This window comes from Armigeres subalbatus, chromosome 3 (assembly GCF_024139115.2).
Source record: "Armigeres subalbatus isolate Guangzhou_Male chromosome 3, GZ_Asu_2, whole genome shotgun sequence".
Lineage (NCBI taxonomy): Eukaryota > Metazoa > Arthropoda > Insecta > Diptera > Culicidae > Armigeres > Armigeres subalbatus.
Window position 1 is genome coordinate 207,684,385 of NC_085141.1, and position 24,777 is coordinate 207,709,161.

The 24,777-nt window shown below is 39.0% G+C and overlaps 1 protein-coding gene across 1 annotated transcript; it reads right to left on the reverse strand.

Annotated features, from left to right (window-relative positions):
* Positions 1-1,940: 1,940 nt before the first annotated feature.
* On the reverse strand, positions 1,941-24,611 carry LOC134227711 (uncharacterized). Its single transcript, XM_062709363.1, has 3 exons — positions 24,383-24,611; positions 7,883-8,015; positions 1,941-2,285 (listed from the first exon to the last, which is right to left on the reverse strand). Exons 1-3 carry the CDS (start codon positions 24,514-24,516, stop codon positions 1,989-1,991), a joined length of 564 nt encoding a protein of 187 aa, XP_062565347.1. The 5' UTR covers positions 24,517-24,611; the 3' UTR covers positions 1,941-1,988.
* Positions 24,612-24,777: the final 166 nt, after the last annotated feature.

Below are 24,777 nucleotides of genomic sequence, written 5' to 3' on the forward strand. Positions count from 1 at the left end.
TTTCGGGCGAACACTCCAGTTCGTTCGAATCGCGCCGGGCACTTAAGCCCCAAACGCAATGCAATGCAACGTAACGGCGACGGAAACGGAAAATTTGACAGTTGGCCCATATATGTTCTGTCGAATTTTCCGTTTCCGACAAGGTGATGGACTTTCGTGCCTGTTGTTCAACATTGCGCTAGAAGGTGTCATGCGGAGAGCCGGGTGTAACAGCCGGGGTACGATTTTCAACAGATCCAGTCAATTTATTTGTTTCGCGGATGACATGGACATTGTCGGCCGAACATTTGCAAAGGTGGCAGAACTGTACACCCGCCTGAAACGTGAAGAAACAAAAGTTGGACTGGTGGTGAATGCGTCAAAGACAAAGTACATGCTTGTGGGCGGAACCGAGCGCGACAGGGCCCGCCTGGGAAGCAGTGTTACTATAGACGGGGATACCTTCGAGGTGGTCGAGGAATTCTTCTACCTCGGATCCTTGCTAACGGCTGACAACAACGTTAGTCGTGAAATACGAAGGCGCATCATCTGTGGAAGTCGGGCCTACTACGGGCTCCAGAAGAAACTGCGGTCGAAAAAGATTCGCCTCCGCACCAAATGTGTCATGTACAAGACGCTTATAAGACCGGTTGTCCTCTACGGACATGAAACATTGACAATGCTCGAGGAGGACTTGCAAGCACTCGGAGTATTCGAGCTTAGGACCATCTTTGGCGGTGTGCAAGAAGACGGTGTGTGGCGGCGAAAAATGAACCATGAGCTCGCCCAGCTCTACGGCGACCCCAGTATCCAGAAGGTAGCTAAAGCCGGAAGGGTACGATGGGCAGGGCATGTTGCAAGAATACCGGACATCAACCCTGCAAAGATGGTGTTCGCTTCCGATCCAGCAGGTACGAGACGACGTGGAACACAGCGAGCGAGATGGGCAGACCAGGTGCAAAACGACATGGCGAGCGTGGGGCGTATTCGAGGATGGAGAGATGCGGCCTCGAACCGTGTATTGTGGCATCAAATTGTTGATTCAGTGTTATCTGTTATCTGTGTTATCTATTGCTGATGACTCAGATTACAAATGTTTCGGTAATTTAGTGGTTTACCGAATTCTTTACCGAACGTTCAGCTGTTGAAAATTCGGTAAATGAATTACCAAAGTCGGTAACTTTGTACGGTTTAATTCCTGAATTAAAATTAAATTAAATATAGAAGTACAGTTCAATGTCTTTATATTTGTTGGAATATCAGGTACTGTGTGACGCTTCACTTAGATCGAAGATGGTTAGAAAGCAGGCGCCAGTTAGTTGTAGTTGCTCTTGGGTATTAAGGAATATAGTTATGGATGTATTGTGTAACCTGTTGTTGAAATAAAGAGAGCTGAAGCTGCTGACAGAAGTATCAGTCTGCCGTGGGTGGAATGGAGTAAGTTAACTCAAGTATTATTTGTTGTTCTTTGTGAGGGGGTCCTTGTTTCCAACAATATCTGTCTTTCGGTATTATTTTTGTCATCTTAAGAAAAAGGCACAGATACAGTGACTGTTCGCTAATTGGGACATGATCTTATTTCAAATAGTGATTGCCATTCATTACTAATTGAACTTTAACGCCAAACATTTTTATTCCCTCAATCGATTCTATAATTTACTTGAGGTCAACATTCCCGAAGAAGTGGCTTTAGTGGTGAACTATTTCTTACATAACTGATACCCTCTATTTCCGCATGTCTCGTACAACGAATGCGCATAATTTTATCCCAACAACAAGTTGCATTCGACGGTAAATCTCCTATCTCGACGGCCCCGTTTCCTATGATCGGACTTTGGGTTAAAAATTTATGGTCAAAATATTTTCTAATGTACGAGAAATGCCTCTGCGTTCGATCAATTTTAGCTTACAAATCAAATAAAACCCAATTAACGAACTTCTGCTGTATCACAAATGAACCGTTACGATTATTACAATTCTTCGATTTTTTAATTAAAATAATATACAAATTACCATGGATTCAACCATTTTAACCGCGAATCCTTCCGTAGCGTTTCACCATCCATCCTTTCTTCGGTTTTAGTGAACTTGACAGCAGCTTCTAAACGGTCGTCTCGGGCCGTTCGGGATGTGATGTCCTTCACCACAACACAATCTCCGTTTTCCTTCAGAAATGTGTAGCTCAGGTCTGCTTCCGTTGGCTCCCCGTAAGGAAATCGAATTGGAAGAACTTCAATTAAGTGCTTGACCTTCCATAGGCGGGCATTATTCTCCGGGATATTTTTAACAACTGCAACTGCATTTGACTGAAGAAGCAATTCAAATAAGTTAATAATATTAAACAATACTTTTAAGTAACTGTTTTAAAATAAAACTATCTCTAAAATCCGATTTATTTTTTATTTTTTAATACACTAGGAGGAGAATGTTTTGCTTTCAGCAAAAGTAGAATAATGAAGATGTTTAGGTGCGATTAGCAGGATGTTTATAAATCTAAATACATATCAATATATAATCAAAAGTGCTTTAAAGCACGGCAATAGGCAATGTTGCCGAACGTATTTTTTATTGTGATTACTATTTCCATATAAACTTCAAATATCGTGTCTTATTCTTTTTATTGGCATTTTTCCCCTTGTTGGGTATTTTGATCACTGTGACCATTTATTAGATCTATTGTGATACATATATGCCCCATTTGATCTAGCTTTGTCAAGTTGACGCATCATTACTATTTAGAGCAATTGCATTACCTTGACTACCAGCGGTATTCCAATGCAGTATTATGGTTCTGATGAATCGTACTACCATATTGGGACTTGTTCCCCAAACTTCTGAGGGTTCTATCAGCCCCTTGTTGAAGAACTGTAATCTGTTTCTAAATATTGCCTGGCAATGGCATAACAGATGTTACGAGTCTTCTACATGTATGCCGCAGAAACGACATACATCATCTTGAAGTTTTCCTAACAGCTTCAAGTGATATCGGCTTGGACAATGGCCTGTTATAAGACCTGTGTATGTGTTAAGATCTTTTTTTGAAAGATTTAAAATTTTGCGAGTGATAAATACGTTTGGTGTGATGAAACGTTTTGACTGCCTCGCAATCGAGGAGTTTTTCCAGATGTCCTCTATTTTAGAAAGTTCCCAAGATTTGAGTTCCATTAGAAGAGAGCACGCAGATACACCACAAAATGGTTCGAGACCTATGAATTGTCGAAATGAACCAAGTCTGGCCAGCATATCAGCTTGTTCATTGCCTTCAATACCACAATGACAGAGAACCCAATACAGGTTAACTTTGTTACGACTACCCAAGGTTTGGAGTGACTGAACACATTCCCAAACGAGTTTAGATTTGCATGTTGCTAATTTCAAAGCATTCACCCAAGTAGCACAGATTGTCACAATTGAATTACGGTGATCGATATGCGACAAAATTATATGTGAAGTTTTAATAACTGTAACTGTATTTGTAACACTAGTGCAACCAAAAAAGCGCAAAAAATTGAGCTACTATGTAACTAACTATACGGTCTCACATTAAGTTGCACTGTAATCAATCCGTAACATTTCCATGTTACAGTAACTGAAACATTCTGGTCTTGATTGCCACTTTGTAACTATTTAGTGACTTCTACTTGTCAACATTTTATTTGTTGTCATGAAACTTTGTTATGTATTTAATAAGAAAATAAAACAAATCTGGTCACAATGTCACTGAAATTGAATGTCAGTAATCAGAAAGTTGAAGACATGAATCTAAAATAACAAATGGTAAATGTTTATATGCGAAGTGATATTTTTATGTGATATTAGCAGAGATTAATGTGCGGAATGGAATTTTGGTGAAACCTATCATTTTAGTTAGCTAAAACCTCGCGCCCTCGGTTAAACCAGCTTTTAGGTTTTATCATTTATAGTAACATGAATGCATTTTTGTGCTTAAATAAGTATCAATAACAGTAAAGAAAACAAATGTCTCCATTATTAAATCTCGAATTTGAAATTAAAAGTAGATTCATAGAAACAGCCGTTTTCTTATTTATTATATCAATCTTTTACCAAAAACATATTATATAGGCATATTTTTGAGCATATTTCATCAAACGACCGCATACATGATAGTTCAAAAGATTTGATAACTTATGTAATTTTTCATTGTACTGATCTTTGGATTTGGATAGGGTAACCGTACCCTTAGTGGAGGTAGCACCAATAGTGGAGGTAGTGGGGTTTTAATGAGATTTATCATATTTATACACGTTACGATGGTTTCAGTTGATGCGTCGTGCTTTAAATATTCTGTTAAATGCAACTTATCTTAAGATTTCTCTTGAAAAACTATTGAAAACAATGATTTTCCTTAACAAAATTGACTCCTTTGCACCTATAGTGGTGCAACTGTACCAATAGTGGCGAGTCTTATAAGAAACCAACGGATAGCACCACTATGGGAACCAAAATTATTTTTTACTGCCACTAAAGAAACAGTGTACCTATTAGTGGTGCAAGCAATATTTGGTAATTGTTGATGTTAAATTACATCTATCTCATTTTTGTTAGCAAATTTATTAGTTTTTCTATTGAATAAGATATAAAAGCTTTAAATTTCCCATAATTATCAATTTTTAAAAAATATTTTCTTTTGTGGATCTACTAATACCTCCACTATTGGTACCGTTACCCTAATTCTTCTGCCTTACGTGAAAGTTCGTGTATGGTTCAATCGTTTCTTGCTAATTTGCATCTCTATATTTTTTACTTTTCATACTGTCAATTCCAAAACATGACCCTTATGGAAGCCGTAGATTTATCAACATCTTTCAAAAGCAGTTGTTCAACGAACACTTCATAGTTAGATAATTATTAATTTTTAAATGACATAATTTTAGCATCACTTATGCACACCTTTGGGTTTCGTTTTCCTTTATAAATAGGAATGGATTTTTTTTCCACTGGTAATATCATAGGAAGATCGATACAAAAATTCTGCCGGATAAGTATTTTCCCACATTTTATAAAACAAGCACTTTGGTCGAAAAGGAGCATCTAATCATTAATGCACTGTTGTTGTTCTTGGCTCAAAAAGTTATTGAAAAAACAGCTATGTGAAAAAAAAACTATACCAATTTCCGAGATATTATTTTTCGAAGAAGCAAAAGTCGACTTTTCTCGGAAAGGTATTAGACAGTAGATAGACTTTAACTTGAGGTAACTGTAACTGTATTGAGTTAACACTCAAGTACGTTCGGCCTACCTTATTTTATAGAATTAATGCCTGTTAAGACAAATCATAGTTTTGTCAAATTGCTGTGCACTAAACAATATTAAACTAGACGATAATTTTTAGTACTGTAAACGATAATACCGAAATTCGTTTTTCTAAGTGCACATGAAATTTTTCAGTATACAACGATTTCCGATAGGGACAAAATCATTTCACATGCAGTGTTGATCATATAAATAGGGATATACAAATCCGTTACATACGGGTTACAAGTAACCTATCATTTTTACAAATCATAAACAAGTTACATTGCAACTAGTACGCCTGCGAAGATTAGTTACTAGTAACAATATTTTTTTGCAACACTGATGTGACTCAGCTCAACATTGAATTTAGTTACATTGTAATTTGCTTCCATAGCTATTGATGTTGCAGGGTAACTTGCTTCGTTTGACGTTTGGCAACTTTTGGAATAATTCGCATTGTGTTTTATTTTAATTATTAAATTCATGTCCAAATTAGTGAATATACAAAAAAGTATGCATGTGCAGTATCTCTGCATCAAGATTAAAATTCGGCACCAGACATCAGTGGTATTAGGAATGCAAATCAGGATGGAGGCTCCCCCACTATATATCATGATATTATTGTGTTGTTTTTGTTACTTGGCATCTACTATCCAGATAGTCTTTCGGTAACTAATTAAAAACTTTATTGTGACTTGAGTGCTTATGACAGTTCAATGTTATGGTTACAATTCAATTACCCTGTAACTGCTTAAAAACTGATAACACATTTAGTTTCAAGATGACTGAAAAATTACCCAAATGCAATCAACCGTGACTTGGAAGGTTTCAAGCATCCTAAATCCAACCATTATGTAACCTTTCATTTATTTTTTATATTTAAGAGTTGTTACAAGTGCTACTTGGGCAATGCTGCTTGACTGTCAGACATTATGCGAATATTTAAATGCCTATAATTTCTGCGTAAGCATAATTTAGAGCATTCAAGAATAACCTGAACTTTAGCTTGGAAAACAGTTGGCCATTTGCCCATGGGAATCGAAATATTTATCCCTGGGCCAGTCATGCCTGCTCCAACTTGACTGTTCAGCTTTGAACCATCGGTGTAAAATACAATTGATCCTGAGCGAAGGTTTGGTCCACCGTTTGGCCATGTATTGCTCAAGATTAATTACCTCAAAACAACGATAAAAATTATATCTTCTCCTCATCCAGCAATCATTGTTTGTGATACGTGAGTTGATATTTATTTTGTTAAGAATACTAAGATATTTTTTTAAGTCACCTTCGAAGAGGTTTGAATCTCTTTTGATCTTCAAAGCACTCTTCTCTGCTTCTAACTGAATCAATTAATCCAATGGTAGCATGTGGAGCAAAGCGTCTAGCGCTTTATTCGGCGTGCTTGATTGCACCAGTTATTGAAACAGTAGCCAATCTTTGAAGATTTTCCAAATTTTTCTGAACCACCCTTCATTTTTTGTTTTTGGCTACCATATTAATGCGGCATATGAAATTCTGGTTTTCACAATCGCCGTATAAATCCATTGAATCATTTTTGGCTTTAGTCCCATTAAGCATTTGTAGTCTTACTCAATGCTTCCTTAAGATGTAAGTTCCAATTCAGCTTTTACTGCCAAGTCTAACTCAAAGATGCTTGACTGAGTTGGAAAGTTTCAAATCTGCTCCTTTCAAAGTAGGAAAAGAATGATTTATTCTCCTTGTAAACGCCACCAATGAGGCCTTTGAGGGATTTATGTTTAATCCTTCTTTTTCTTCTTCCATAGTGTGATGAAATTTAGGGCAATTTGCATTCAATTAGAAATAACACAGTCATATTTTCCTCTCACCAATATAACTATATCATCCGCGAAGCCAACTACTTCGAAGCCACGAGCCTCCAGTTGTTTGAGAAGATCATCAACGATTAACGACCACAATAGAGGTGATAGTACGCCTCCTTGGGGACACCCTTTTACTGCTCCTACACTAATTGATGAGCTTCCAAGGTTGGCTGATATTCCTCTTTTTGATAACATCTCGCCAATCCAATCAACAATACATACATCGAATCCTCGTTTCAACATAGCATTGAACTGTGAGATGTGTTATCGAATGCTCCTTCAATATCAAGGAACGCTGCAAGTGAGATTTCTTTTGCTTCAAAAGATCTTTCCAACTTTGTAACTAGCTTATGAAGCGCTGTTACTGAAGATTTTCTCTCCTGATACGCGAACTGATTTCTGCTAGAGGAGTTTTCGTTAAATAGGCATTACATTCCCCCTTGGGATATTGCCGCCTCGCAGCTTAGGGCTCATTCCACAATTATTAACTGCGAGGCTTCTAAGCCAAATTACCATGCATACTTCGTATATCTTGAGGCAAACACGATGAAGCTTTTATGCCTAGGGAAATTGAGGAAATTTCCTAAACCGGACCGGGATTCTTACCCAGCCTTCCATAGTCCTGCTTTGTAGCCACGCATCTTACCGCACGGGTAAGAAAGGTCTATATCGAAATAGCGGGTGTGCATTTGGAAAAGGCGGAATCGTAGTGTCGTCACGCCAAATCACACCTGCGTGCACGTGGAGTTGGAAAACCGCTACGTGAACATCGACCCTAATTCGCTGCAAGTCGAAGAACTACTCACCTCATAAAGTCCGAGATCCCTTAGAATTCGTTTCTCCCAATAGGGGCATCCTTTAATCGGTTTGATACGACGAATTCGGAACAGTTTCGATGGTTCTCCCGTGGTCTCCGGTAATGAATGTGCACTGTTTTGGCTTAAAAAAAGAAACATTGAGTTTAATTTCATGGATACAAGTTGGTACATATAGTTTGTGGTAAAACGACTAGTCGTGCAACGCATGCCATGATATGAAAAAAAAAAACAATTCTGGTATCTATGTCGCACATTGCCGTGTGCTTCATTAAAATTATCGAAAATCTTTTCAGTAACCCCAAGGGTAAAGCCGGTAAAGCCAGATTAAACGCAACTGCAATTTGAAAGTTCATGGGATATAATTGATATTTTATTATAGACTGTTCCAGAAATTATAAGCACACTTGGTTTTTTTTTAATATTTCGAACTTTTTGACCCTTCCTTCGGAAGTGTCTATAATTTCACTTTGTATGCGTTACGCAGGTGTGTTACGTATTAATCCATCAAGAAATCTCGTAAATCAGTGGTTCCCAACCTGGGGTACATGTACCCCAAGGGGTACCTTCGCTGGTCAAAGGGGGTACCTCGGACAAAAATGCGTAATGGCGGATGTATAACAATTCCAATAAACACTTATTGATCAAGTTTTGATAATTATGTAATTTTTTTTACCACTTTGCATTGTACATGATATGCATGGCGATTAATAAATGAAAACCTTTTAGGGGGATCTCCCAGCGCCGGACACCTCCCAATACCAATACCCTCTTTTCAAGAGGCTTGCAAGCTTTTTTTAAGAGGCTCGGGAACCTTTTTCAAGAAGCTTGGAAGCCTCCTTTCAAGAGGCTTGAAAGCCTCCTTTCAAAAAGCTTGGAAGCTTCCTGTCAAGGAGCTTGGAAGCTTCCTGTCAAGAAGCTTGAAAGCCTCGTTTCAAGAGGCGCAGAAGCTTCCTTCAAGAGGCTCAAAAGGCTCGGAAACCTTTTTCAAGAAGCTTGGAAGCCTCCCTTTAAGAGGCTTGGAAGACTTCATTCAAGAGGCTTGGAAGTCTTCTTTAAGAGGCTTGGAAGCCTCCTTTTAAAAAGCTTGGAAGCTTCCTGCCAAGAAGCTTGAAAGCCTCCTTTCAAGAGGCGCGGAAGCTTCCTTCAAGAGGCTCAGAAGCCTCCTTTCAAGAGGCTTGGAAACCTCCCTTTAAGAGGCTTGGAAGACTTCATTCAAGAGGCTTGAAAGTCTTCTTCAAAAGGCTTGGAAGCCTCCTTTCAAGAGGATTGGTAGCCTCATTTCAAGGGGCTCGGAAGCCTCATTTCATGATGTTCGGAAGTCTCCTTTTCAAGAGACACGGAAGCCTCCTTTCTAGAGTCTTAGATCAAGAGTCAGAAGTCTCCTTTCAAGAGACAAGACAAGTCTCCATTCAAGAAAAACCTTCTTTTAAGAGGCTCAGAAGCCTTGACCTCATTCCTTGTAGAGCGATCAGAAGCCTCCTTCTAAGAGCCTTGGAAACCTACTTTCGAAAGACTCGGATGCCTCCCTTCAAGAGACTCGGAAGTTTTATTTCAAAACCCTTCGAAACCTAGATCCACGGAATTTCCAAATTTTATTTGGGAAGCTTCACGGAACGGAAAATTTGGGTGGGGGGTACCTCAATGAATGTAAAAGCTCGAAGGGGTACCTCTCCAGAAAAAGGTTGAGAACCGCTGTCGTAAATTATTAAATAAAATGTATGGTATTTCAAACAAATTCACTTTGACATTGAAAATATAATTATAACAAATGCTATGATATGGAATTATGCCTATCTTTGTTTGATTTGTTTCAAAGAAACAAATGATTTTAATTGAGAAACATATAGAAGCATGTACAAAAAAATCTTCTCAGAAAAGCAAAAACGTAAAAATTGAAAGGGATTTCAAAAATTTCTTCAGTGGAAGCTAGATAGCAAATGTGAGCATGATTTAAGACACTAATAGATCACTTGTATGCATGTATGTGTGCAAATTCTGAAATTTACTACCAGAAAATCTAGCTCATTTTTAAGGTATTGAACAAGTTTAGTTTTATCAAATTAGACATCCATAAGGCGAAATATATGTTATTATTGAACGCTATTGAGTTTCGTTCAGATCAATGACTGATTTAGTTAGTTCTGGATTAATTATTATCAAGGTCTCTGGAAATTACGAGTACATTATATGCAACCAGCGTTACGATAATTACTAACCATGTCAAAATAGTTATTCAATCCGACGAGCGCCTTATAGGTAGGCTGCATGAAGTACAGTACGTTATCATTCGTTCAGTAGTCACTCAAGCCATGACATTCGCCTTTGGGTAGGCAATTATTTTGTTACTTTCATGGTAAATCGCCGTGGGAAGCTGAGTAGCTTTATCTCGTTTTAAATGCTGGAGTCTGGAAAAAATTTCCTTATAACTAAGGAAGGGTCAAAATCTCACTGTAGGTGGATTAATCTGGGTTTTTTCTTTTTTTTTACTTTCTCGTACAACAAAGTTCACTACGAAAACGAACTTTTTATAGAAGCCTCGTAGTGTTATATACCAATCGACTCAGCTCGACGAACTAAGCACATGTCTGTCTGTCCGTGTGTATGTATGTGTGTATGTGTTATTTTTTCTTCCTAAGCACCTAAGCAATGGAGGGGGAATCTGCTCAACAGACATCCTGGGTTATCCAGGAAGTGCGGGGTTAGGGCCCACCTCCAACAGCAAACGAGGGAGACAGGACTACATCCCCGACCCGCTAAACCGTTTCCATTGCCGCCAAGCCCATAGTCACTTCGGTACAACAAGAAAGTAATGCTTCAAAGAGGGGCCAGTGCACAACGCACCCTCGAGGTTAGCTGCGTGTCCTTGCAGCACTGAACATCGTGACTCACATTTTAGAGCGCATTGCCGGCTTTCCAGGTGGCCTTACCACGCCCTATGTCCTCGGAAGGTGGGAAGGGACTTCGCGCCTGCTTCCCTCTGCACGGCTGGTATCAAGAATGATTATGCCGCGTGCACCCCAAATTGACCTCTCTGCGATAGGGCATATTCGCCAACACACAGAGAGACTTGCCCACGCGGTGCCTACACCTGCTCCAGCCTTGACGAGGACCCCTTTCCGTCCTCGGGCTCGGAACCCGCCCGGTTGACCGACGCCGTGAAAGCGACGATACCATGTTGTTCTTCGCGCGGCCACTTGTTCGATAAAAAGATCGAGTTCGACCACAGGCACCGGTATGACCCATGAAGCCGACTCCGAACCCTTGGACCACCTCTTATTTGCGCCTGAACTAGTCATTCCTCGAGTTCACCTTCTGTGTATCTCCGAGATGATTTGGACGATAGCCGATGAAATGGCGTTCCAGCCAACTTCATCTTTACACATCCTCCGAACTAGGTTGCCCGGTGTAGTGTCCAGACCACATGTGGCAAGCATGTGGTCACGCATTGTAAGAAAACGTGACCACACGAACAACACGTGTTCCGTCATTTTCTCTAAACCTGCGCACACCGGACACTCAGACGAGGCCGAGTGTCCGAAACGGTATAGATACTGTCTGAAGCAACCATGGCATGTAAGGACCTGGGTGAGGTGAAAAGTGATTTCCCCATGGAGTCTCTTGATCCACGTGCCTATCTCCGGTATCAACTATAGATAGTAGAATCTATAGATGAGCGAAAGCATGGCTGAGTCGATTTTTTTGCCCGTGCACACGCGCATATGACGTCACAGCCTTTAACGTTTCCATTGAAATCGTGACGTCATGCTCGTTTGGAGACACGTTTGACAGTTCGTTTAGAGACAGAGTATTTATCTTCGCTCATCTATATATTCCACTATCTATAGTATCAACCTATGTGTCCATCTTACCTGCACTGTGATTTTGCAGCACGCTTAAACGCCGGGCACTTCGAACCCCCTTGCTTGCTGTTCGCAGCTTTGCTGGAACAAATCAAACAATTGGGAGGGTTCGTGCAGCATTGTGTCTTATGGCCCTCCAATCCGCAGCGTCGGCAGAGCTTGCTTCTGTCAAGGCCTTTGCAGTCCCATTGCTTGTGCCCCGGTTCCAGGCTCTTGAAGCAGACTTCGGGTTGACTCTTCGACTTCGGTGATCTCGTCCAGGTCTTTAACCCTTAGATTCACTTCCGTCGTGAGTGCCGTCACCTTGGCCGTCTCGCCTAGGACTTCCTCCGCCAACTTCTTGTAGGCAGCGCCCTTCTGCAAGACGCCCCGTTTCAGCTCGAGGATCATCTCGCCCATCCGGGTACGTCTTATTCGACGTACGTCGGCGCCGAGTTCACCGAACTTGACTTCTTGCTACCCTCATTCGCCTGGGCCTTCTTTTCTGCTCTTGACGTCTTTGGTTTCCTCTTGTTCTCGACCAAGGCCCAGGAGGCGTCATCCCCCTCTATTCTCCTGGTCTAGTGCGGCTTAGAGCTCTTAGCCTGCCGTAACCCCTTACTACCGTCTTTCCTAGGTGGACGGACTTTTCCAGGTCCTTCCTCCCCCGGTTTTGGAGGTACCTGGCCGGGGTTCAGCTTCCCAGCCCCACTACCCTTGTTCGGGGTAGTAACCCTCCGCGTTTTGGAGCGGCCCCCAGGGAGCTCATCCCCTGGAGACTGTCTCCCCCGTAGAGCTATGGAAAATTATGGACGAGAACAGCTTCCCTGGGAAGCTTACCAGACTGATCAAAGCAACGGTGGATGGTGTGCAAAACTGTGTGAAGATCTCGGGCGAACACTCCAGTTCGTTCGAATCGCGCCGGGGACTAAGACAAGGTGATGGACTTTCGTGCCTGTTGTTCAACATTGCGCTAGAAGGTGTCATGCGGAGAGCAAGGTGTAACAGCCGGGGAACGATTTTCAACAGATCCAGTCAATTTATTTGCTTCGCGGATGACATGGACATTGTCGGCCGAACATTTGCAAAGGTGGCAGAACTGTACACCCGCCTGAAACGTGAAGCAACAAAAGTTGGACTGGTGGTGAATGCGTCAAAGACAAAGTACATGCTTGTGGGTGGAACCGAGCGCGACAGGGTCCGCCTGGGAAGCAGTGTTACGATAGACGGGGATACCTTCGAGGTGGTCGAGGAATTCGTCTACCTCGGATCCTTGCTAACGGCTGACAACAACGTTAGTCGTGAAATACGAAGGCGCATCATCTGTGGAAGTCGGGCCTACTACGGGCTCCAGAAGAAACTGCGGTCGAAAAGATTCGCCACCGCACCAAATGTGTCATGTACAAGACGTTAATAAGACCGGTAGTCCTCTACGGACATGAAACATGGACAATGCTCGAGGAGGACTTGCAAGCACTCGGAGTATTCGAGAGACGGGTGCTTAGGACCATCTTTGGCGGTGTACAAGAAGACGGTGTGTGGCGGCGAAGAATGAACCATGAGCTCGCCCAGCTCTACGGCGAACCCAGTATCCAGAAGGTAGCTAAAGCCGGAAGGGTACGATGGGCAGGGCATGTTGCAAGAATGCCGGACAGCAACCCTGCAAAGATGGTGTTCGCTTCCGATCCGGCAGGTACGAGACGACGTGGAGCGCAGCGAGCGAGATGGGCAGACCAGGTGCAGAACGACTTGGCGAGCGTGGGGCGTATTCGAGGATGGAGAGATGCGGCCTCGAACCGTGTATTGTGGCGTCAAATTGTTGATTCAGTGTTATCTGTATAGATGTAGACTAAATAAATGAATGAACTGTCTCCCCCGTTTTTGCGTCTGCTTCGTTGGAGCAGTCACCCCCGACGTGGCCGCGAATACTTGAGCCTCAGTCTGGGTAGACTTTGGCACCACCGTCTTCGCTGGCACGCCCTCGGTCGATTCGACCTTGCCCGAGTCCGCGAATCCTTGGGCCTCAGTCTGTCACAATCGATTATGGCGTCCAGCTGTTCCGTCGCCACCGGGTCAAGTCTGTAGATACCGTCAAGAGGCGCCATGGAGAAATCACTTTCCACCTGACCCAGGTCCTTACCCAAGCAACCAGAAGTTCAGATTTTACTTAAAATTACTCTTAACCGAACTAATTGGTTCAGTATGGTTCACATCAAGTTCCAAGCATCCTTAACGGAACTTTAAAGTTCACTTTTACGCTCCCACCATACGAAAAATTACTTAAAATGAGAGCTGATTAAGCCAAAATAGCCCTTCTTATCCGAACTTCTGGTTGCTTGGGTACAGGCCATGGTTGCTTTAGACAGTATCTACACCGCGATCATATATCCTTTATGTATACTTAGTATACGAGAAAGGCAAAAATACGTATGATGCTGTTAGAATCAAAAATGCCAAGCCGTATGTGGAATGAAGCAGCTTTAGCAGGAGTCTATTTGATGAATCGTAGTCCGACTAATGCTGTCCTAGACCTCTTCATGTTTTCAAAAAGTATCAAAAATTCAATCGGTCAGCCCAGAATCACAATTCTTATGCTAAAATAAGTCTCCTGTCAGCTAATTCGGATAAAATTTCGAGGTGGCTCAAGTCGATTTAGTGTTTTTGGGCTATATTCAATTTAAAAAAAATCTAACAAGAGATACAAAAGTCGAAAACTATCGCAACAACCTCTATACGAAAGCTTTTGGTGTGCTCTACAAGTCTTTTGAACATTGCGATTCGTTCCGTTCACGTTTTGTCCATGTTAAAGTGATTTTCAAGCTTTTAAGTGCATAAAAATACTGTTTCCCCCAAAAGTCGTTGTTCTACAAAATTCTTGAGTTTATGACAAATGAATGTTAATTTATTATATTATTATTCCTCTTTTTTTCCTGGAAATTTGAGTAATATAATTGCCCATGTGCGATTTACCGTTAAATTCTTAAAAATCAGAAGCTGAACATTTGTCATAAATTTGCACGTTAGGATTTCTTCAAGCAAGTTGTTCGAACAAAACATAAATCAAATCATATGATATTTGATGCTTACAACAAACAACTTTCAAATTTTGTTACTTTCACCACATGTTTGTATGCTTTTAACATTGAGTGCATCGTAGTAACAAGTGAAGTCGAAGCTTCTTTGTTTGAACAACTTGTTTGAAGAAATCTCAGCGTGCAAATTTATGACAAATGTTCAGATTCTGATTTTTAAGAATTTAACGGTAAATCGCACATGGGCAATTATATTACTCAAATTTCCAGGGAAAAAAGAGGAATAATAATATAATAAATTAACAATCATTTGTCACCTTTCCATGTGCCCTAAAGCTGCTTACCTGTAACTGACATGAACCGACTTACTGTCTTCATATAGGACCTTTTAATCTGATCTTCCAAGGCACTCGACTTCCTGCAAGTTTGATGCTGCACGATTTTTGAATGCAATCGGATGTCGGTTTTCTTCGAGAGAGACTTCAGCAGATGAATTCGGTGGTAACTTTCCTATGCTTAGAAACTGCGCTGACTGCCACTTCCAAGTTTTTTTTTTTACTTTTAGTGAAACTATTTTTTTGACGGAGGTTGAAAAATGTCGTCCTTTCACTAACATTGCTTACTACGATCTGTGAAATCTTTTTCATCTGTATTATAGTTCAAAAATCTGTATGTGAAATCTGTATGATACAATTTAACAAAAACACAAAAATATCCCTGAACTTTTATGGGCTTATTTTCTATATTCGTTACCTTATTCATATTTCTATCAATTTCAAACAAACGCAACAATCTTTTCTTCGATTATGTTATGGTGCTCGTACAAAGTTCATACTTTCACATAATTTTTAATTCAGTTGTACGAAGAAACAACCTCTTCAACGTTTGACGTAATTGATTTTCAAACAAATTGGTTTTAACGTAGTTTTTGAAAAAAAAAATTCAAACGGCTCGCTTATTCTTATCTTAGGTTTAGGATTGTTATTCTATAAAATGAGCTCTGTAGCTGCTGATGAATGAAGTTTAAATAAAAAACCAATGCATAAATTTGCTTGGAAAATGTAAGACGGCGAATCCGGGGATGGCGAGTTCGATTCTCGGCCCGGCCTATGATGTTTTCTTGTGAGAAATATTCATTATTCCCTGGGCATAGTGTATCCAAGGTCCGCAACATGTAGGTCTAAGGATGTTTGGATTAAATACATTAGGAAATTCTGCCTTCTTTTTGTCATGGGATGTTCTATGAGACATTTTCCACTTGGAATGTAGAGTCATTGAAGAGGCAGATTTTTTTTGTAAGAAATGAATTTTGTGCTGAAATGTTCAAAGTCTGTAAAATCTGTTGTTTTCTAAAAAATCTGTAATCTGTATTTACAGATTCTTAGTCAAAAAAAGACTCAAAAATCTGCATCATTACAGAAAAATCTGTATATGTGGCAACACTGATGGGAAGATATCAACAACATCCGTATCTTAATGGAACCAAGACAATGAAACTGAAAATAAATCGATCGCAAGAACTCAACTCTCCAGTACTAATTGGCTATGCAGACGCTGATTGGGGTTCTGATACGACTGATCGGAAATCTGTTAGTAGATATTTGTTTAAGGTATACGGAAATACAGTCTCTTGGGCAAGTCGAAAACAGCAAACTGTGGCAATGTTATCCAGTGAAGCGGAATACGTAGCTCTTAGCACCGTTTCGTCTGAAGGAATTTGGTTGAAAGGATTACTGGAAGATTTAGAAGAAATGCACACTAATGAGCCTGATTCCTGATTTATGAAGATAACCATGGGTGCATTGATATGGCCAAAAACACAGAGTGCAGACGTGGTTCTGCTGGACCATTTGTTAGCCAAAACATTTAACGTTGAACCTATTGGAACAAGAGAACATCTTTACAAAACCCTTGGAAGCAAGTCGATTCCGTGAACTGAGGTCGCTTATATGATTAGCCGATTAAGAGCGGGTGTTGTAGATCGTACTAATCAAGCGCTACCCTATCAATGCTAAGAAACTACCCTAGTAACCCGATTGTTTGAATGGATCAACAAAAGAGAAAAATTGTATACCCAGACAAACCAACTATCCACTATTGTTTTAACCTCCGTTCGTTACACACGAATTATATTTGTTCCCTAATTCAAACCACTGTGTTTAACTCTACATCTAGAAACTCTGCTTCTGGAATGACATTATAACCTTCAACTTTGTAGTACGAGAAAGGCAAAAAACTGGTCCACTCCGCATTTTAACAAGCTCCATTCAGGCTGACCAGATCTTTTCGTTGAAAAAACGGGACAAACGCGCTTGCAAAACGGGACATGTCAAAAAACCTTGTGATAAAATCATCACCATAAAATTATATTGTATTAAGTGTAAAAATACTAAACTACAAATATTTCACTCTTTAAAAGGACGCGGACAAAAACACGAAGGAACAGTAAATTACCCATCTTTCAATATTTAAAAAAAAATCAATTTTTATATTTTATTTTAATCTACTCTTCGATAGATATGCAATGAGGATTTTATTATTGACCAATATCAAAAACTTTTCCAATTCTGAACAAAAAAAAAAACAAAATATAGTCATATTTACCATGCTTGAGATAGCCGTAATAAAACTAGACGTGAAATTATGTAGGTAAGGCGAAAAAAGTGTCAAAATAATAGATAGGAATGTAGGAAAAACTGAAATTTTCCACACTTTGATGAAACATCTAACATTTCGGCGACTATCTTACTATCTTACAATGTACTCGCGTCTCCACGCACTGCCCATATCAGAATACTGATGTGCCGACGCGTGGTACGTTGTTCCCTAAGAGCTGCCTGCTAAAAGGCGTTCAATCAACGAAATATCACCACTTTTTTGAAATGTGAATATTATCAATATGATTGAGATTTTTTCTAATTTTATTATGGCATCAGCTAGCTAAGTTGTTTAACTGTTGCGTGAGGTAGGAACATCCATAAAAATCGTTATAGCTAAGGCATAAAAGCAGTCTATGCTTAGCTAGGGCATTTTGCCCCTCCTCCCCTACCATGCCTAAGGCCGGTTTTGGCCATCAGAAGGCTAAGAAAACATAGTTTTGCGAAAAAATGTCGAAAGGCAAATGCGAAAAGCGCAATAGGTATCGTTGATTTCCCTTTGCCAAATATGTTTTCCATAAATATAAGTGGGAATAAAAACTAAGAATAACAAAAATCTCTACAAGGAAAGAACATTAATAAAATACAATTTTAATTATTTCTATGAATATGGCTGGCGCATGGGAATAAATGTCAAATATAATCAATTTACAGTCCTTTTTGATCGAAATTGATTTAAATGACGTAGCCTCACAACTTGGGAATCTTGTCCATTGATTTTGTTCTCATGTGCTCCAAAAAAAGCAGGGCTTGTGCAATTTTGTCGCAAAAAGTAAAAAAAATCCTGGCCAATGTATAGTTAGGTTTACAGCTCAGACTCTCAAAGATTTCCACCGGAATGTATTTTAAATTAAGCTGAATTTCTATTTTTTCATACGGAATCCCATAAATCCCGTTCGCACACATGAGAACGAAATTTGCAGACAAGCTCCTGATGTGTAAACTAGCCTTAATGTACGTCAGGACCTTAAATCAAACCTTTAAATTAACAAAATTTTCCCTCGGTTTGAAACTGTCTTGAGCTCGATTTTATTCAGTTGATTTATAAATTATTTTTTGACGTAGGACTTACGTCTTTCTTTACTATACTGGGTGTCATTTAGATTTTTGGAAATCGAGAGCGTTACGCTGGAAGGGAAGATTTTGAACGTTACTAATGCCTTTATCTTTCGATGGATTTTTATGATTTATATATCAATCGACTCGGACACTCTCCACCATTTTGCTTATTTCATTGAAACTTAAGATTATTAACAATAAGCTATTGAAAATTTCAATTAGTGTCAATGCCATTGAAAATTTCATATGTAACAAATCACATGCATTCCTAACATGGACATCAGAATGCGGTATGTTACGGGCCTTCGGGTCTACCGGAAGATTTTCTTTGTGTATAAAAGAAGCAGTGCCTACAGTGTGCAAGTCATTACAATCTGTGACAGCAGCGCGTACTGACGTGCTTTTTGCTCGCACATTTTTCGTTTCGTTCAATCGTTCGCTGTGTTTACCTACACAGCGACAGCATGCAGTCACCAGCGGTAGAACTACCGGTGGGTCTGCGAATATGCATGAAAGAAGTGGGCGCATTTTTTCTGTTATTCTGTGCTTGATGATGGTCAGATGCAGTGGTTTAGGTTGCGATGGATGCAATCGCCCATCGCATTGCTCGGAGTTCACGGCTAGAGGCCGATTATTAGTTTTATATCCAGAAGTTTTGAATAAACAAATTGCTAATAATTCTACACAGCATGGAAGTTGTCATTTCCAATAACAATGCCTATAATCAAACTCCATAGATCCAAAAGTTAAATGTAAATACGTTACGTTTATACAAGTCCTACGTCTACTCTCGGTTATGTTGAAAACATTATCCATTGCTTTTTTCATGTAGGTGGTCGTTTTTTACAGTTAATGATTTTGAAATATTCAGAATTTTCAGAAAGAATTCGAATGGTTTTAATGTTTCGAAAAAAAAAAAGATTGAAAAATATGTGGTAAAGCAAATTTAAAAAAAAGTTGAATCACATACTTCGAAAGATTCAAAAAGAATAATCGTAAATGAACTTAATCTAAAAATAAGATCAGCTGTCCTTGCGCCTCATTTTATTGATGGTGAGGCGTGACCTAACTTTCAGGAAGTTCTTGCCTACCAAGTTACTAATTTTGTTCAATCCACTGATGAAATTGGCCAAATTGTAGTGCCTCCGGAATAAGCAGAAAAAAATCGTTGAAATGAAACTGTATGAAAAAATCTCCCAGAGATGCACCTGTTGTCATTAACTGTTAAAAACTGTTAAAACTGTTAAAAAGTCGATCAATGGAAAATGTAAAACGGCTTAGATAGCATTCTTTTAAAAGCAACACTAATAATATAACATCTCTTTGATGCGTTTCGTTCACTATCTTTGTTGAGAGATGACACAGCGGGGGCTGCAAATCTTTCTAATAAAGGCATAAAAATATAAATTTCTGTGTATTTGATTTTAGATTCGCGTCTAAAATATTGAATTCGTTTGAATAATATTTTGGAGCTCTTTGGTAGAATCAATGAAAAAACGGGACAAATTGAGGATTTTTTAGATTACTACGGGACAGCACAATAAGGTCGAAAAAACGGGACTGTCCCGTTAAATACGGTACGTATGGTCAGCCTATCCATTCGTGATGAAGAAACTAACGAGTTATGGACATGAATCGGAACTAACCTGGCGTTTTTCAAAATACTTGGAGATTTATTTCTTAAATTTGATATATTGCTACCAGATTGATAAGTAGGTACAAATAATTTTTATTTTGAACTTTTTTTGCCATCAGCGCTCTATGGGAAAAGGGGGACCAATTTGTCCAATTTAGTGTTTGTTTATTCAATCAAAACATATGGGCTGATAAAAATAAAAAAACATTCCTAACTTTGATTTGTATATTACGAAGCCAATTTTTCTCCAAGTATAAGGTTTTTTATCTACCATTTCAAAGCTTGAAACCTCGGCTTTTTGGTAGTTTGGTTTGTTTTGCACGTGAAGATAAATATCAAAAAGTTGTAGAATAAAAACTATAATTATATTCAGTGGCGTTTCCCTAACCCCAATCTGGACTGGACTTAAATTCAAGGAATTAGTCTGCGGCTATACACAGAATAACTAGATGTTGATTAGTTTAAACGACTCTGATAATTTTATTTTCCATTTGGGCTGTCAAAATATCAAAATTTTCATTTTTTGGGTCAGTGCACAGGTAAAAAGTGAGATTAGGCGACGCCACTGATTATATTAATTTTTCGCTATAAAATGGTCCCGCAAACCTAATGTCCCCAAATAACAGAAAGGAATATAACCCAAGTAACATCTTATAATGAGTAATATGCTTGCGCACATCAAGCTCTATCTGGTAAAAAGGCGAATGTCACAAGAGAGGATTCTCTTCGTCGACTTTCCCTCTTTTAAATAAAAGTGACAAGCAGAGGATTTCATCGCGGTTTATCACCTCAGAATGCAAGTTTTCATTGTTTTCTTTCGTTCTGAGGGGAAAAACCGCAACGAAATCATCTGCTTGTCACTTTAATTTAAAAGAGGGGAAGTCGGCGAAGAGAATTCTCTCTTGCGACATTCGCCCTTATTCCAGATAGAGCTTGATATTTGCACTTTTACGAGAACGCTGCAATCAAAATTTTCTTGAAAATAGTGGTTTTTATTCTCTATACCTCCACTACAAAAATTCCACACATTTTTATTGGCAAAAATCCATTAATTTAATTCATGATTCTAATTAGTGCACACATAACCACTAGAGTGGGGCGCAGTTGTATGGAAAAACGCAAACTTCGTCCGATCAAGTGAGATCAAGGTTTTTCTGAATCGTTTTGGGACCCCAATCAACTGTGCAAAATATGGGCTCGATTGCTTGCAACCTCGCATGCCGCATCGCGTTTTAAATTTATATGGAGATTAGTATGGGAAAACGTACTTTTTTACATTTTTGTTCTTACCGGCTTCAATTTATCATCAATCGCGTGACTCAATACGTTAGCATATAGTCTAGAAGATGCCGAAAGACTTTGCCAAAGAAGGTACGTAGCTGGAAGGTCTACAAAAAATGTATTACGTTTCGAAAATTGATTGTTCAAACCATATGCAAGAAATCAATGTTTCTGCCAGCACTACCGGACAACCTATGGATATCGAAAGGCAAAACTCATTTTCCTTCTTGTCGGATTTTTTTCTTTGTGAAATAATTCCGAATAGCTCCCATTAGCTCAATAGCCCTATAAGATTAATTATTTTGAAATAACACTCAGTTAAACTATTGGTCTACGTAGTTCGGCAGTGCTGGCAGAATAAACGATTTTTTGCATATGGTTTGAACACTCAATCTTCGAAGCGTTATAACTTTTTTCGTGGACGTTCCAGCAATGTGCCTTCTTCAGCAAAGTTTATCGGCATCCTTTGGGTTATACTTTAACGCAATGTGCCACTTGGTTAACGATGAACTGAAACTTCTAGTAGTAGAAATGCAAAAATATACGTTCTCCCATACTAATTTCCATACAAACTTCAAACGCGATGCGGAAAGCGAGGAAGCAACCAATCGGTCCCAAATTCTGCACAGTTATTCAGGACCCAGAATGGCTTCGAAAAACCATTGATTTGAAAAAATGACCATGACGCCCCACTCTAATAACCACTCTCCACGCGAAGTACAAATATAATCTATAATCAAATAAAATGTATGTGTGGTCTCTAATATGCAGTTATTGAATTTATGTGTGGGTACAAATTGCATATATTTGGGTCGCCAAATTGCAAAAATTTATGTGTGCGACAAATATAGGGTAAAGTGCCCTATAGTGGACCCCCACACCCAAAAAAATCTGCACGTTCTTTCCACCTGAAAAAATACGTAGATTTTTTTCCACCTGAAATTCACGTAACTTTTACCTGATTTTCCGATAGAAATTTCATTCTACGTGAAAATCAGGTAAGTTCTACCTGAGTTTTGGATAGAATTCACCGGACACGTAAGTTTCACCTGAATTTTCTGAAGCATTTGCAGCTACGTGTGCACGTAAAATGTACCTGAAAATTCAGGTGGAAACAACGTTTAGATTATTTGGAGTGCAACCAATAGTGGACCCTCCAGCCGTTTTTGCATTATTACTGCACAATGCCAACATTTTGCTATGAAATTCTATAGGGAGAACCTACCTTACAGTTCTATGATTTGATTACATGCATTGGAAATGCTATGGAAAGTAAAATTAGATGATTTTTTACAATTCTATAAAAAATAAACACGAGAGTGTCCATTATAGGAATATTTTAGGGGGTCCATAATAGGGAAGAAGAACGTCCCGAAACGGGACATGAAAATTAAATGAAGTGTCGACTATAGGGAAGCTATTTCCTATTATGGACCCCCAGGGGGTCTACTATAGGGCGAATTCAGTTAGACTTTAAAATGTTAATTTTAACGAATAACGTCGTGTATTTGGGTGTTTTATGTATGTATCGTGAAGAGGGGATGCAGAGCTTGTTGTTAGATATCAAGCAGAGTTAATATGTTGAATTTTTTTAAGCCTTATGACAGGAAGAGCAAAATTTCGCTACTAGGGGGTCCACTATTGGGCATTTTACCCTATTCAATATAAAGAATTTTTTCGGTGTCGTAATGTTTAATGTATGAACAACATTATTATAAGAAATATGCATGTTTTTTATTTGCTATTTTATACATGCTTTAGTAAAAAAAACTAAAATCGTCCGAAAAAAATTAGAGTTAGTTTAGCCGATACATTTTTGTAAGACCTCACGATGGCCCTTAAAGGGTTAAAATAGAGTTCCTACACGGACAGATAAATCAACCCAAACTTTGAGTTCAATATACGCACTATTGAGAATATCGCAGAAAAAATTTACCCAAATTTGGGTAGTTTTCCCTTTCTTTCCCATGATTACTATCAAAACTAGAGCAAGATGCAAACACCTCACCGAGGTTGCTCAGCCCAATAACCCAAATTTGAGTAAATTCAATATTCTCTTTTTTGGGTTGATCAAGGTCCGCTTTGGATAAATTAAACTCAGCTTTGGGTAAATTGTTTACATGGGATTAAAGGCAAACTACCTAGTGCCAGAAAAGTCATTTTACTCAAATTTGGGTTATTGGCTCAAACCACGGTTTTGAGTGCAAACAACCCACTTTTGGGTAGTTTTGGTTTTCAGTGTAGATGTTCCTTTATACTAAGGACACACCTGTGATACTTGTACCATGGTACAAACAAGAAAATTATTCCAAGACTATCTTTAATAAAGACAATAATTGGTATGGTACTCATTTCAAGATTCTTGTACCATGGTACTTGTACCACCAGTGTGTCATTATTATTACATAATATATGTTGTATAGACACAGATTTCGTCATTTTTGGATGCAAATAGTAACTGTGACTAGACTCAAAATTGTGACCAAGCCGCTACCCCTGCCTATTTAGGGTCTGTCTCATTTGGAGAATTAAACTTAAAAGTGACAGTTCGAAAATTTAAAAATCACCCCGTCATAAGAATGGTTGGTGCTACCCAGCAATTCCAATAGGACATCGATGGAAAATGATTCGATATCCGTCAAAAGTAATCTTGCTCTGCGAGCAGGGTTATTCGATAATTATGGAAATGTCACTTCTAAGTTTAATTTCAGTTTAATTATCCAATTGAGACAGATCCTTACTCTGCAGAGATGAAGTACTTGTTATTAGACACTGAGCGAAAATATTTTTTTTTTTTGAAATTCTCCTCACTTTATGGCAAAAACTCAAAAAATCCACTTCTGGAGGTCTAACATTGATCATTTTACCCTAATTTAATGGAAATTTTCTCACAATAGCAGCGAAAGTAAAATTCAGATATAAGGTCTATTACTGGTTGTTTTACCCTATATTATATAAGTCGGCATTTCGACAGATCAGCTTACCTGGGATAATAGAAAATGTTGTTCACTTTTACACCATCCTTGTACAAATATTTCTTATTGTGTTTTCCATAGTTTCGAATTAGCACCGCTGGTTTGTATTGGCTAATACAAACCGTGATAATATTTCTGAACATTACGCGTTTTTAATGTTGCTGACCTGCGGACACAAACTAATTTGTTTTCAGAACACTCGCGTGTACTCGACTCATGCAAACTCAAATCAAAACATCACAAAATGCCAGTATGCTGTTTATCTTTATATATATATACTGTGACTGTGATCACAGTTGACATATACACGGATGTAACAAACTACCGAAAAGTGAGTTTGATCCACCAGCAACTTCGAATTACGCCAAAAAACACTTTCAGTTTTGCGTGTAAAAAAATAGCTT